At 34.8% G+C, this 14642-nt stretch overlaps 1 protein-coding gene across 29 annotated transcripts in view; it reads right to left on the bottom strand.

Annotated features, from left to right (window-relative positions):
* LOC145962872 (longitudinals lacking protein, isoforms A/B/D/L) overlaps window positions 1–14642 on the bottom strand; it is a 244731-nt gene that overhangs the window by 142587 nt on the left and 87502 nt on the right. For 4 of the 29 annotated variants that reach the window (XM_083084278.1, XM_083084280.1, XM_083084279.1 and 1 more), the window contains exons 7-10: window positions 12113–12328; window positions 11225–11516; window positions 10300–10442; window positions 8886–9249 (exon numbers count right to left, since the gene is read on the bottom strand). The exons of 23 other annotated variants lie outside the window; for them this stretch is intronic. In XM_083084278.1, the coding sequence (XP_082940404.1) occupies window positions 9023–9249; window positions 10300–10442; window positions 11225–11516; window positions 12113–12328 (878 nt within the window). In that variant the 3' untranslated portion in view covers window positions 8886–9022. Of the gene's footprint in view, window positions 1–63; window positions 1964–8885; window positions 9250–10299; window positions 10443–11224; window positions 11517–12112; window positions 12329–14642 lie in introns of those variants that run through there. 2 more of the 29 variants (XM_083084283.1, XM_083084309.1) reach the window with 2 other exon arrangements.

The raw sequence follows: 14642 nt of genomic DNA, 5'->3' as shown, positions 1-14642 counted from the left end.
AAGGAATGTGAACAAGAATGGCATGAGTGTCTTACCGCTTTGCTAAGTCATACGTCTCAGCGGTAGACACGATAAAACTTTATTTTACAAAACAACGTACAAGCGAATCGTAACTCTCTTACAAAGTAGAAGCAACGATATTTCTCCGGAGATCTTACATTATAACATTAACAATCCCAAAGTTATAATCTCTTCCGATTATCCTTGGCTTCGGTCTTCGTTTGAGTCTCCGCTTGAGTCTGCGTGTCGAAGAACAGTGTTTCTCAACACGAATGCAGCCACTTATGAATTTTTTCCCTAATCATATAGACTTAAAATATTTGAGCAAGAAAAGTTCAACTCTTAATTGATTTAGATAAAAAATTCTAATAAGGTTTTATTATTTATTTTTTTCCCCTTTATTTATAAACGAAAAAAATTTATTACCTTTAATATACAAAGATACCTTTAATACAAAGTAAGTTTGAACTTCATAAAATAGCTATAGATGATAGAAATACAATAAAAAGCAATAAAATAAAATAAATTCATGAGAAATAAATACCTGATTCCAACGCAATAATAAAAATAAAAAAATAAAGAGCGAAAAATTAATTCAGTAAATTCAATTACACTAAGCGAAAGAGATTAGTATAACAAATTTATAGTATAATTTAGAGTCAAGTCGCGTGAAAGAAACCAGGTCACAAAATTCATTCCGTATATACACGTAGTGATTTGATATCTTACACTTTTTGTAGAAAGTATAATGTCGATATAGAAAGTATAATGTTGTATAAAAAAATTAATGTTGTATAAAAAAATTAATTATTTTTTAATAAATTATTTGTAAATCTAACTTTCTCTGGAATAATTTTATCTACTGCAATAAATCGGAATAGATAATTCGATAATTTTTTTAATTCTAAAAATAAAAGGAAATTAAAGAAAGCTCTCATTTTGATTAATATCGAAATCTTTGAAACATCATAATTATGACCGAAGTAATTCATAGGCCTGTGAAAGTTAATTCTGCGGAAAATTCGATGTTTTAGACCCGCTCAATTAACGTACATTTTTTATTTTAATGTGAAGCCCAAACAATTGCAGTACATTTCAGTATATTGCAATCTAATTAAAATAAACAGTATAACAAGTTTAACAGTACAACAGTATAACAAGATAATTAAAAATAAATTTATAATGATAATTGATTGAAATATTTACAAAAACGAATAATAAATCGTAATTTAATTGCATTAACAATATTTTAACTCGAGAAATGCGAATCTCATGTTTTTTTTATAATTATAATTTGAAAGAAACAAATTTTTTTTATAATTTTTCCAAAAATTATATGATGCAATCTTTTATCAATATTTTATTTACAGTTTACATTTTGTTATCAACCGAATTTCATATAAACAAATTATATATTTAAAAAAAATTAACATTATAACGAAGAATGACAAGTTACTTCTTATAAAAATGTGGCGATAATAAACGATATTGAGAAATACTGGTCTCCAATAACGATATACGAAGATCGCGGTAGAAAATGAGCCTAGTGGAAAGACGAAATTCCTTCGAGTAGTTTGAGATCAGGCATGGAACGGGAAACACGCGCGATCTTCGTGTCGTGCTCAGAGCTTCATGTCGAAGATAAAGACCTCCTCTTCCGGATGTTTCTTCCTGATGTGAGCGTAAACCGGCGAAGTTTGCTTGCTACGGAGGCCGCAATAGGGGCATTGAAACCTCGGCTCGTGTCCGCACTCGTAGTTCACATGACGGTCCTTGTTCCTCTTCAGGGTGAAGCCACGCCCGCATTTTTGGCACTGGAACGGCTTCATGTTGTCGGAGCTGATCTTGCGCGTACGTATCCTCCGGGACGATTTCCTGGACGCTTCGGAATTAAGCTTGCCATCTGTTCCCGGTCGATACTTGCAGATCATATTCGGCCCGAATGGCGGCAACACGTGGAGCCCTGAAACACGGAGACGAAGATGCTGAAGAGCATGCTCGAGTGCGCGCGAGAGAAAAAAGTTTTTTTTTTATGATGGCTACATCATCGGATTCTCCACACAAGCGACGCATAAAAATTAATGATTAAATCTGAAAGATGCTCCTCGCGACGTGACCTTGTATGTACTCAGCATTTCCGTCTTCGTCTACACGCATTGTAAATAAATAGCTTACATCAAACTGCGTGCATATAACACAATATTGATCTTACATTGAAAAGATCGACATGTGTGATCGACACATATCTTGAAACATCAAGATGAAACGCTATCAATAATCTTTATTGATCGATGAACGGATTCATACACCTGTAAATAGAAATGGCGACAATTTGCAATCGATTATAAGAATTTGATGTACATTCGCATTTCTCGATAACACGAAAATGAGAAAATGTTATGTATTTTTCATAGGGCGTTGATAAGGTTTTTCTTACAAATGAGAACCATTCAGTTAGAAATCTAGCTACGCACTTTATTAGGCATAACAATTGAGATTTGTAGGGGCGAACGTATACTTAATCAAAGTCGGAAAGTGGCGTTATGTTTCCGATCGAAGAACATCGGCGAAAGATGCGAGTGATGCACGTGCAAATGACGAACGATATGCGCCTTTTGATAATTCTTTGCCGGGCAATACTTGCACTCGAATCTCGGCGGTTGCTTGCACTGATAACGCAGATGCGTCAGCATCGATTTTTTCCACTTGTACTGATTGTAGCAACTAGGACACTCGAACATGCCGTTTTGCTTACAGATGCTGCGTTCCCGCGGAACCATCTCGAGTCTCCTCTTCCGTCTCGGAAGAGCATCTGAAACCCATGAAAAAGAGAAAGCTTTTTAATAGCGAGTCGATTTTCGGCTTTCTCTCACAAAGGACGCGTCCTGCAAAACGGTTCCCGCGTGTCAGACTTTCTTCGTCGATAAAATTATGAAAAATCACGGTAAACATTGTCATTACAAAACCATAACCATCACATAGACATCAGCAGTGGATGCTACGGGACGTAGAAGAAAGAAAAAAAAACGAGAGGAGAGAGTGAAAAGGTCGAATCGATCGAACGATAGTTATCTTTATTGGCGCGCAGATCAATAAACATTTTATTATATTTTTCTGCTGTGTTTAATAATTGTCGTACAAAATTTCTAGCATGTAATAATCAGTTTCGTTCGATATATATATTTTTCTTTATAATTCGAAGGTTCTTAAGTACATAAATTGAAATTTAATTAAACGATAATGTCGTTAGGTAGGTACGAGTTTTCTTATATATTTATTGATAAGGTAAAACATTATTTGTTTTATTGAGAAGCTAATCATTTGTAAAACACGGTTTGACATATTTTATATCAATATACGATCCAATTATAAAAACATTAGAAGCATATCAGAAAATTGTCAGAAAGATAAATCTATCGATTGTTTTGTCTGGATTGATACAGAATTATAAAAGATATATGTACAAGATAATGTGCAAACAAGATATGCATGATTACTATCAAAATAATCGAGACATTTTCTTCTTAATCACTCACGAAACGTATCCGACATCTAATATAAAAATTCGTTTTCTTAAGAGACAAGTAGAAAATAAATATTGTCATTATATATATCGAAAAGACGAGTTAATAAAAAACTTCTCAATTATATTATTATTCCTGCGAATTTTAGAGAACAATAGTTTGAGCTTAGAAACGTATTAACGTAAATACCGAAAATTTAAATAAAATATATATACAAAACCTTTTTATAAAATATTATCCATTTATAATTTACAAATTCTTCAGAGAAGTTCTATTTCATTTAATTGTTATTTCTCTCGTTTTTGAAAGAGAATCTGATAAATAATTAATTTGTTTTATGTTCTGTATAATCATAATTTCACCGATATATCTGTTCAACGGTATTAATTCACGCATATATCATATATTTTATAACATAACTTTTATAATATTGTATATATTTATTAAAAATTTATATATATATATATATATATATATATATAATTTTTAATTAAAATACACAACATTATTAAATTTACATCATAAAATTCAGGAGAGACTTGCACCCTGTAAACATAAAGATTTAGCTTTCGTGCGCACGATGGAGATAAGTTTAAAAATATGAAAAATGGATATAATTAAATAAAAATGTCAGTCCAATTCTCTAATTCGTTCGAAACAATTAAAAGGGCAGAACGACCGCCTTAGTCATTTCGAGGTTCCTGCCAAGAGAGCTTCGAATTGGTGACAATGTCGATGCAATAGAGCTCGCTGTCCGGATGAAATGTGCGTATGTGCGTCCACACGTGCGTGCGTTGCCGCAAATGGTGCTTGCAATACGGGCACTCGAATCGCTGAGGTATCCCACACTCGTATCGATAATGTCTCGTCATATGACTACGATGCTTGTAGCTGCGGTGACACTTTGGGCACGGGTGGCGATAAGACATGGTCTTCTCATCGTAGTTGATGACGCGCTGCTGCTGCAATGACCACCTCAGGAACGAATCTGGAAGAAGAAAGTTGGCAACTGGTTAGTCAACGAACGCGAACCAACGTATTCCTCGTGCTCGTCTTCACCCTCGAGGACTCGTCGCTCACCAGGATGGCGGAACGAGCTTCGCGAGCATCTTTCTCGTGAAAGAGCGTTACGCTCGATTATCCTCGAAGATCCCTCATGTAATCTTGCTGCGCTATCGGAAGAATCGAGGAATCTATATTATCGGAAAATTAACGCGAAATGTCGGAATCATCGCAATGACGATTAATGCAAACACGCTCAAGGATATAACACGTGATGGAGATAGAAGAACATAAAGAAGTAAAGGTGGAGGGAATATTTCGACATAGGATAGAGTTACATTTCTATAGAGAGATGGAAATACCTATATTATATTTTTTTATAGACAATGCGTTGCGAGTCCGATAAAAATCTGAATTCTCTTAACGATGCATAATTGAGAACTATATACATCGATATTCGTTGATTACAGCATTAAATTATTTTGTTTATTAGCAACAAAATACGAATATTTACAATATTGCAAATTATCTCTGAAAAGAGTTACAAGTTTAGGTACATGCTTTTTTGGCATTATTAACAACTTATGATAAGCATCGAAAGAAATAGAATCGTTTATTGTATAAATTGATCTAAAGGGTAATAAAAATATTGACAAAAGATGTATATTGAATACATCATTAAAATTTGTAGAGCGAAAGTAAAATCAATTTGCCATTCCAATTAATTGAATTGATTGTTATCACAAATGAATTGCCATTCCAATTAATTGAATTGATTGTTATCACAAATGAACACATAGAAGCAGATCATTGATACAAAATTATCAATAGAGAATAAAATATAACAAACACTAATCGAAAATTAAATTATTCGTTCGCACACGGGCGGAGATCACAGATATTAGTTAAACCGACCGAAGTATCTAAAATCAAAACACCCTTAACGTTCAAGAATACTTAATCTTAGGAATCTTCAAACATTTACGCCGACTTAATAATCCCCACGTATAATTTCACCGCTATAAAATCCATGCATTTTTTATCAAAAATTCTATCAATATCCCATTGATCGAGGGAAGCGCGAGAGAAAAGCGCCAATTCGCTTGCGCGAGAACACGATCGAGACTCTTCAGGTCTGCTTGGTGTCGACCGCGTAGACGGGCCGGTCGTGGTGATTGCTCTTGATGTGCGAGTAGACGTGCGACCGGTGCTTGCCGGTGTAGACGCAATGCGGACACCTGAAGCGCGGCGCCTTGCCGCACTCGTACTCTAGGTGCCTGTGCAGTCCGCGGTACCACTTGTAGATCTTGCGACACTTGGGACACTCGTAGGTGCCAGGCGACGAGGTGTTCGCCGTCCCGGACGGCCCGATGCGCAATCGGCGTCGACGGGTGGTGACAGGAATGCCGGCGCCGTAGCAGGAGCGACTGTAGAGAGCTGTAAAGCACAGGTCAGTTCGTCAGTCGATGATTCACCGCGACGGGGGGGGACTGAACGGTAACACTTAAGAGCGACAATCTTTCAAACACGTGTTCTCTTTCGTGCGCTGCTTTCGTTACCCGCTTTTTTTTTCGCGGAGCGACATCCCAATCTTGCCTGCGGCAACTCTTACCCTGAAAAATAACGGATGAAACGTAGGGTTCTATATGTATTGGAGTCTCGGACGCTGCGATGATGGAGGAGGCAAACTCCGAGTGTAAGAAGAGATAATCATAGGCTTACTAGGTCGTTGCGAAACAAAAATCTATATAGTGAGGATTACGAGCGGGAAATATACATTTATTCTTCAATTTTCTTACGAGATAAAGAAATGATGGAAGAAGACTAGCGCGCTCTAGCACGATAATATATACATATCATAATTTATGTTTCAACATGTTAAACTTCAGATCACATCGTTGAGTCTTATCGATACAACTGTAGGCACAAAGTAGTAACGAATTAAGCACCATCGCCACCCATCTAGAGTGTCCATGTCATTTTTCGTTCGAGGAACAAACAGCGGAATGAACCGCATAAAGTATATTATATAAAAATTCACGCATAAACTAAATCTTTCTTTTTCTCTCCCTCTGTTTTTCATTTTCTACAACGAACAAATAATAACAAATTTACACATCCCTGATAGAAATCAACTCGTTTTTGCGCAAAAATCAATATTACAGTAAATTCCACGTTTCCTTCTCGGAATAATTCTCGTTTATGCGGGATAGACGTCACTGCCGAGATCCATCGTTGTCACGTACATCCTGGGGTGTCTCGCGCGCACGTGATTGTAAATGATCGAGCGATACTTTGCCCGCTGGCTGCAATAGGGACACTTGAAACGCGGCGATTTGCCGCACTCGTACTTCTCGTGCCTCTTCAGGTCCTTGCCGTTGACGTACCGTCTACCGCAGCGCATGCAGACGAACCGCTTGTGTCGGAGAGCGCAATATCCGTCGGTGACATCTGAAATCGAAACGACCATTACGATTAGAAAAGAAAGACGAACGCGCGACGGATTCATCGATCCAAACTGGACATCCCCCTTCCACAACGATAGTTCAGCTTCACCTACCACGAAGAAAAGCGGTTCCTTTACTCCGTCGTGAAAATGGATGGGTCAAAGGACACTCTACGATAACTCGACTCGCAGCCATTTTATTGAGCTTTCCTTCATAGGAACGAATGTCACTTTCTGTTATTTCCTGAGCATTGACAGAGGACGCGAAATGGAACGGAAGCGAACGAAGAAAAGCGAAATGATGACACGAGCGGCGTTGTGACATAATCGAGCTCTCACTGTGCTCGAGAACGTTTCAATTGGGTTATTCAATACAAGCGCCTGAAGCATAATGCCTGACCGGGATGATACTTTCGGATGTGCGCGTAAATGTTCTGGGTAAACTTGGAGGGCTTGTCGCAATAGGGACACTGGTACTTGGGCGCCATGCCGCACTCGTGGCGCAGGTGCCGCGTCATGTTCTTCTTCAGGGTGAAGCCGCGGTTGCAGCGCGGACAGTAGTGACTCTTGTTCACGGAGTACACTTTGCGCCGTCTCCTGGCGACGTTTTGACGAGCACCTGAAAAATTCGAAGAGCCAAGTTAGCGGCGGGGCGGGATTAGCTCTCATCCTCGTTCATGATCCGTGTCGCCGAGAAGTGTCGGGAGGATAATAATTAACATAATACAACGAACGCAATCTCGCGTTCTTTGAGAACTCTTGCAAGCTGAATGTATCAGTAGCTTGGAACGAGAACGATCAATGCCAATTTATGGTCGAATTATCACATAATAAATAAGAAATGAGAACGATTGATGCCAATTTGATGATTGGAAGGGATAGAAAAATGCAAATTTTTTGTAAAAAGTAACAATGATTGTTCTCGTTCCTGGATATCGTTATATATTCGCAACAAACAAATGCGGCGGAAGACAAATCATCGGTAAAGTCACCGTGATTGAAAAACAACATAGACGAAGCCATACGATTTATTTCGCACAACATTCGAAGCTCGAATTATAATCGCGCACTCATAATTTCGTACACACTAAATACACCGTGATAAATACACGCGTGAATGACCTCTCTATCGAGTTCCATTTGTATTACATTTAATGTTATGTCGATCATCTACTTTTATATCTACGATAATATTGCATGCGTTTGGAGTTAGGCTGCTAAAACTTAAGAGAAAAAAACCGTGTTTAACATGAATACAGAATATCGTGCGCAATAATTCCCATATCATAATTCCCATCGATAATTTTTCATCGTGTTAACGTTGTATCCCATGTAAAACAATGAATATTTTACATGCTTAATAAATGCTGAGCGAATAAGAAGTGTAATATATGTGACGTAATATATGAATGCTAATAAAGAGTAACTATAAAACTCAAAGATCGCGGAAATGTCTTATATTATTCTTCTAAATAGATAATCTTCGTTAAAACATCAATACTGCCCAATCTGAAAAAGATGAAAACATAATCAGTTCGGAATAAAGTCAAAACTTTGAAAAGAAAATTCTTGCGAAATAAACAATGCACTTGTCGATAAAACTGCAAGCTAATCGAAGAAAAATAGCACGAAAGTTGAAATTTTAATTAATTGAAAATCAAATTTTAATTACATAATATCGTCTTACATCTTGACAAATTATAATAATGAGAAAATAAACGAATAAAGAATATTAATTTCCGAAATATGGAACAAAAATATTATTAAATTAAAAATTAAAATATCTGTAAGAAATATCGAAGAATTTTAATGGTGCGAACGCATTAAACAAAATTTAAAAAATCTCCAAGATTTAATTTCTATATGTCAGGTTTATGGGAAATGGATCGTTTCGTGAAAAATTACATTACAGATTGCGTCCAAATTTCTAAAGTTTTATTCTCTACATGTGCATGTAAATAATTCGAGATATATTTATATTAATTAAAGAATATACTGTGTCTCTTAATTTCCCGTACAGAGCGAGATACGATACGATACGTGCTATCGTTCAAAACATTCTGTTCACACCGACCGGATGGTTCGGATGCCATCGTCTAATGTGTCTGTAAACGTTCGAGGACGAATTATCCTTTTTGTGGCAGTAGGGACACGCGTATCGTGTCTGGCCGCATTTGTGCCTAAGCATGTCCCACATCCTTCGGAAGCCCGCGTTGCATTTCGAGCAGATGTAGCTGCTCATGGTTCTTAAGTTGCGCCACTCCGACAGCTGTGTATCTGAAAGCAAGCCAAGACATTAGTATCAAAGAACGATCATTTTTAATTGCAATCCTTTCTGAGACCAAACGACATTGTAACGCAGCCGAGCGATACGATTCCGATGTAGTCCTATGTATCATTCAAGTATAAAAAAAAATTTATCCAAATGTAGCATCGTATTAAAAATCTAATTAATTTGCGTAATTTCGTGAGATAATTTCGATATCGATATCGCTCGGTACGTCCCGCTGAATCTTATAACTTGTTTGATTATATAAAAGAATGAAAAATAATAAAAATTGATACATTGGATATACTATAGTGCGCCTGGATTACAAATGCACGCATTTGGTACGTAAATGCACCTTGAAGGGCATTGAATCGCGATTATTATCCTTATTGCCATTCATGTTGTTTTAAGGTAACAAACTGACATGCGCAATAAATACAAATTTTATTCGCTATACAAGTAATTATATACAAGTAATTGTCAATTACACGTTCGTAAGAACGGAATATACCTATATTTGGATTATGAGAAATTAAAAGCTATCTCTATTTTATAGAAAACAATCGTCCTAATGTCTCGCACAAGATTGACTGATAAAATGAAGCCATTTTCATCATGGATTACTTTTTTCGAAAAAATTTATGTTACAATACATAAAAAATTGATTTCATAATTATGCGAGAGCGATGATGAAATATGCTATGATATGAAGATACACAAACGTGTTTTCTACGATATCGTCGCGCAGTTAATTCTTATGCTGCCTCTTTTCTTTTATTGAATTGAGGTAAATGATGTATTCGAGCATTGTTAACGAATCGGATTGTCAATTGTACATAGTTTTGTAAATGATACACTTTACAATGCAATTGAAGAGCTTCTTTCCATAAGAGGGACCTACCTATAATATCTTTTCTCACAAATATATATAAGCAGAAATATATTTCTCATATTACACCCTGTACACATCATTAAAAAAAGACAATTTGTTAAAATTATATATTTAAACCTCTTCGAAAACATACTCTTCAATTCTTCTTGTCACAATTTTTACTTACATGATAGGAACTCACAATTGAAGAGAAGTCGAAATATATTTTTTCGTACTTTACATAATGCACATTCATCTCTTTTGCATTTAATCGCATTTACAAGCATTTCGACGAAGTAGCCATTGTATTGTAAATGGGCATTCTTTTCACTAAAAAAAATAAAGCGGACAAAAAATTAAAGCGGGTAAAAAATTAAAGCGGGCAAATTCTGAAAAAAAAAAAAAAAACTTTTCTATATGTTGCTTTTATTCTCTTGACGTTGAACTTAATAATAATGAGAAGAAATAAATACGAATTTATTTAAAAAGGAAATAAAGATAAAAAAAATAATAATTTTGATCTTTTTTTATCGATTGTAAATCTAGACATAATTCTTTATAAAATTTATTAAAACGCTCCATTCTACTTAATTCCACTCTATTTAATATGTTCTATATTAATGAGCAGAAGGGTCAATATTAATAAATTTATATTAATATTTATATTAATATAATATTACATTAATATTTATATTCATATTTATATTAATTTAATATTATATTAATATTCGTATTCATATTAATATTCATATCATTTCATTCAAATTTAAAAAGATTATAAGCTTAATTAATCATAAATGCCCAAAAAATTTCCATTCGCATTTAGGAAGAGCGAAATTAAATTCATCGTATGATTATCAGCTTTAATGCGATCTAAACAATAAAAATGGAAGTTGTGTAAACAACATAAAGGAGTAAAAAGTAATAAAATGATGAAATGATTTTAAAAATCCAAAAATTTCTTACTTTCATCTTATTTTTAAAGCTACTCGCGTCACTCGCAAAAATCTCTTCATTTAGTCTATACAAATTAAGACGACTGTCCTATGGCAGACGACGAATCGCGTAAGGAAGAAGTACACGAACGAGACGATTCTAATCTATCAACGTACACTGGTTTTCCATCGTGCCGCATTCTAATGTGTTTGTAAATGTTCGACGAACACTTGTCCCTCTTATTGCAATAAGGGCACTTAAATCTCGGCTCTTTCCCGCAGTCGTACTTCATGTGGGTCTTCAGCGTCTTCTTATATGTGTAACCAGCGTTACACCTAGGACAGTGGTAGGCCATCTTGCCGGATTGCCAGAAGGGCCCGTTTTCATGCTTGACCTCGTTTCGGCTACTGCCATAGTTTGCTCGGAAGATGTCCAGTATACCGGCATCGAATGGCTGCAGAAATCGTCCTACAAACAGGAAGAGGGGGAGTCACGGTTAGTCGGGATCGCGAACACAGAATGTGCGCGATGTAACTCGACCAGAACGGAAAAGAACATAATGGGAAACACGATAAAAGAGAAACGAACGAACGAAGGTCACAAACGCAAAGAGACCCACGATGTCGCGAATTCTTTTACAGGGCGAAATGGCAAGGTAGAACAACAAAGATGAGGTAAAACGAGGGTGAATTCTGCAAATCTGGCTCACCAAGTGGCTGGGTAGAACGAGGAGAAGTGCCCTGAGATAGAAAGGAGACAATATCGTAATGTTAGAGATCTTATTATCGTGATCGAATGTCGCCCTGTCCACCAGAAATTCTACATCTGCCGGAAGATAAGCGAAGATGCTGAATGCTGAAAATAGGCTTTCCGCTATACAGATTCCTCGCGTTTCATCTGCTGATCCGCCGAAGTAAGATGAAGATCACGAAATAGGGAAGATCGAGGCTGCTCATAACTTAGTTGATTGAGGGAATTCCGTTTATTTTCCGCGCGACACATCAACTTGATCGTTAAAGCGCTCTTCCTGATTCAGTACAATCGATATGCTTGGATGTTGCTACCCTTGTGATAGAGTCGGATGTGCCTATAAGTATTGGAAGACTTCCTGTCCTTCTTTCCGCAGTAGGGACATTGGAATCTTGGTTCCTTTCCACATTCGTGTCTGAAATGTGTCAGCATGTTGCCCTTTTTACTGAATGAGCTGCAGCATCTCGGACAAGAATATCTTTGGCCGCGTTCAATGTTCTCCACGACTCGGCGACGACCTCTACGGAACACTGAAAAAAAGAAACAGATCGAGATCGAGGTCAGTAAAAATATCTCCACAAAATATGTCGAATAACTGAGGCAAGATTTCAAGAGGAAAAATCAAAGATACTTAGATTCAAGAAAAGAAACTATAGCCTTTCGTTATTAATACTTACATGATATCAAATTGTGTCATATTTGACAATATGTTTTAATGTATTTATTAAAATTTTTGTGTTTTTTTTTCTATTTTATGAAGCCAGCCAAAAATCTTGTCTAATATTTGGCTAAAATATTAAACAATAGTTTGTAATAGTTTAAATATTTTTAATATAAGAAAAGAATCGTATAATTGATATAATCTTGAGAATCTATAAAAAGAAAACATATGTTTAAATAAGAGATATATTGAAATAAGACACAATTTTTTATATTGCAAATTAGGTAAGAAGCAAAACAAATAAAATAAATAATATAAAAATAAATCAAATGTTCTTATTATGGATATGATTATCTTAATTAACACAATTATTTAAAAACGTAAACGGGATCAAATTTTAAAATTTCTTTTCATATAACTCAAATTAATTAAAAATATATGAAATGTAAAAATAAAATATAAAATGTAAAAACTAAAAAATTAATGATTTTTATAAGCATTTATAATTTTAAGTTTTATTTTTCAGAAAAACTACTTATTTATGCCATTAATAAAATGAGAATCATAACTATAAAAAGGAGATATATGTAATAAACATATATATGTTTCTTTGATGATTTTGCACGAATCCAACCATCAAACCTGAAAAAAAGTAAAATTTCCTATCGCAGAAAATTACAATTTGAATATTTTTTTAAAGAAAAATCGAGAGGAAATGCAAAAGGGTAAGATCGCTATCTCTTAATATATAAACAATTTTTATTGTTCAAACAACAACTTTAATTTCTATGAAAGTGTAATTACAAGTTCACAGCATCGTACTTCATAATGCAATTTTATGAAAAACATACACACAAATCAGAAATTTCTAACTTATATAGAAAATTTTGTTGTTCTATAACATCTGTAAATAGAGAATGTCTTAGGTGCAGAAAAAAATAATACAAATAATTATATATAATCGAGGAAAAGAAATAATTAATTACTATAACAGCATCTTTGTAGCTTTTGTCTAATTAAAGAAAGTAGAAATTCGTGGTATGTACGATATTTCAAAAGAGATACTATAATTTCTTTTATTTTTAGTTTAATTAAAAAAAATAAAAAAGAATCACGAAAAATATGAATTAAATACGTTATATATATAAATATGTTATATTATATAATATAAATATGTTATAATATAACACGTTAAACATGTTATATGTTAATAAAATATGTTAAAAAAATTAAATTAAAGAGATAATATTATTTTTGAATTAATAAGCTTAATAATCGCTGATCCTGATATAAATAACCTCATATAAATGTAGTAATATATTTTATTTAAACTATAATTATATATAAGACTTCCAAATATATTTAAACCAATAGGAAAAAATTTTAAATAAACAACAAAATAAGATGTATATTTCTTTTGAAATGCTTGTACATACATATCTGATATTTTAGGGTTGAAGCAAAAATAATAGGCATTCATAAAACTTTTTCTCTTGTAAAAAAAAATTCTTTCAACATCGTCTCTCGTATCTCTCCCGTTTCTACTGTAATTTCGGCTTGAAGAAAGGCATGTCTTTGTGAATCCTTCGCACGTGCTTGTACACGTTCGAGCTGTACTTGGATTGGTAATCGCAGTAGATACATCGAAAATAGCGACTCTCGCGAGGATCAGTGTGATGCCGCACCATACAGTTCTTCAACGGAAAACCATGGGATATGCTCGAACCGGTATAACGTGGACAATCGGACCAGCCATCTCTGTAGAGCATGGATCTATCTGGAAGAATTGTTACAAGATCAGAAGAATCGAGCGAGCACTTTTGTCTCAAGCTTATAACGCTCTCATAAATCAACGTCTAGACATTTCAATAATACAACACATGTGATTCAAACAGATTCCGATTTGGCCCACACAACACACTTTTGATCTGGAAGATACATTAATCATCGTTACACACACACAAAATACGCTTTTCGGAAATATATAAAAAATTTAAAGATATCAAGCAAAAAACACAAAAAGCAATTCTACACTCGAATCGTAGGTGTATCTCGAGGAGCGAAAAAGTGATATCGTTTCATCAAGATTAACACATGATTTAAAATTGAAGCAATTCGAAGATTCGTCGAAATTTTAATTTGTCAAAAATGTCACTAAATGTGCGATTATTTTCGTCGCAACT

Source organism: Camponotus vicinus, unplaced genomic scaffold, assembly GCF_025532165.1.
Source record: "Camponotus vicinus isolate PSW18456_S1 unplaced genomic scaffold, iyCamVici1.0 SCAF_12, whole genome shotgun sequence".
In the NCBI taxonomy this organism is placed as follows: domain Eukaryota; kingdom Metazoa; phylum Arthropoda; class Insecta; order Hymenoptera; family Formicidae; genus Camponotus; species Camponotus vicinus.
The sequence above is the reverse complement of the archived record's forward strand: the minus strand, read 5'-3'. Positions and strand labels throughout refer to the sequence as shown.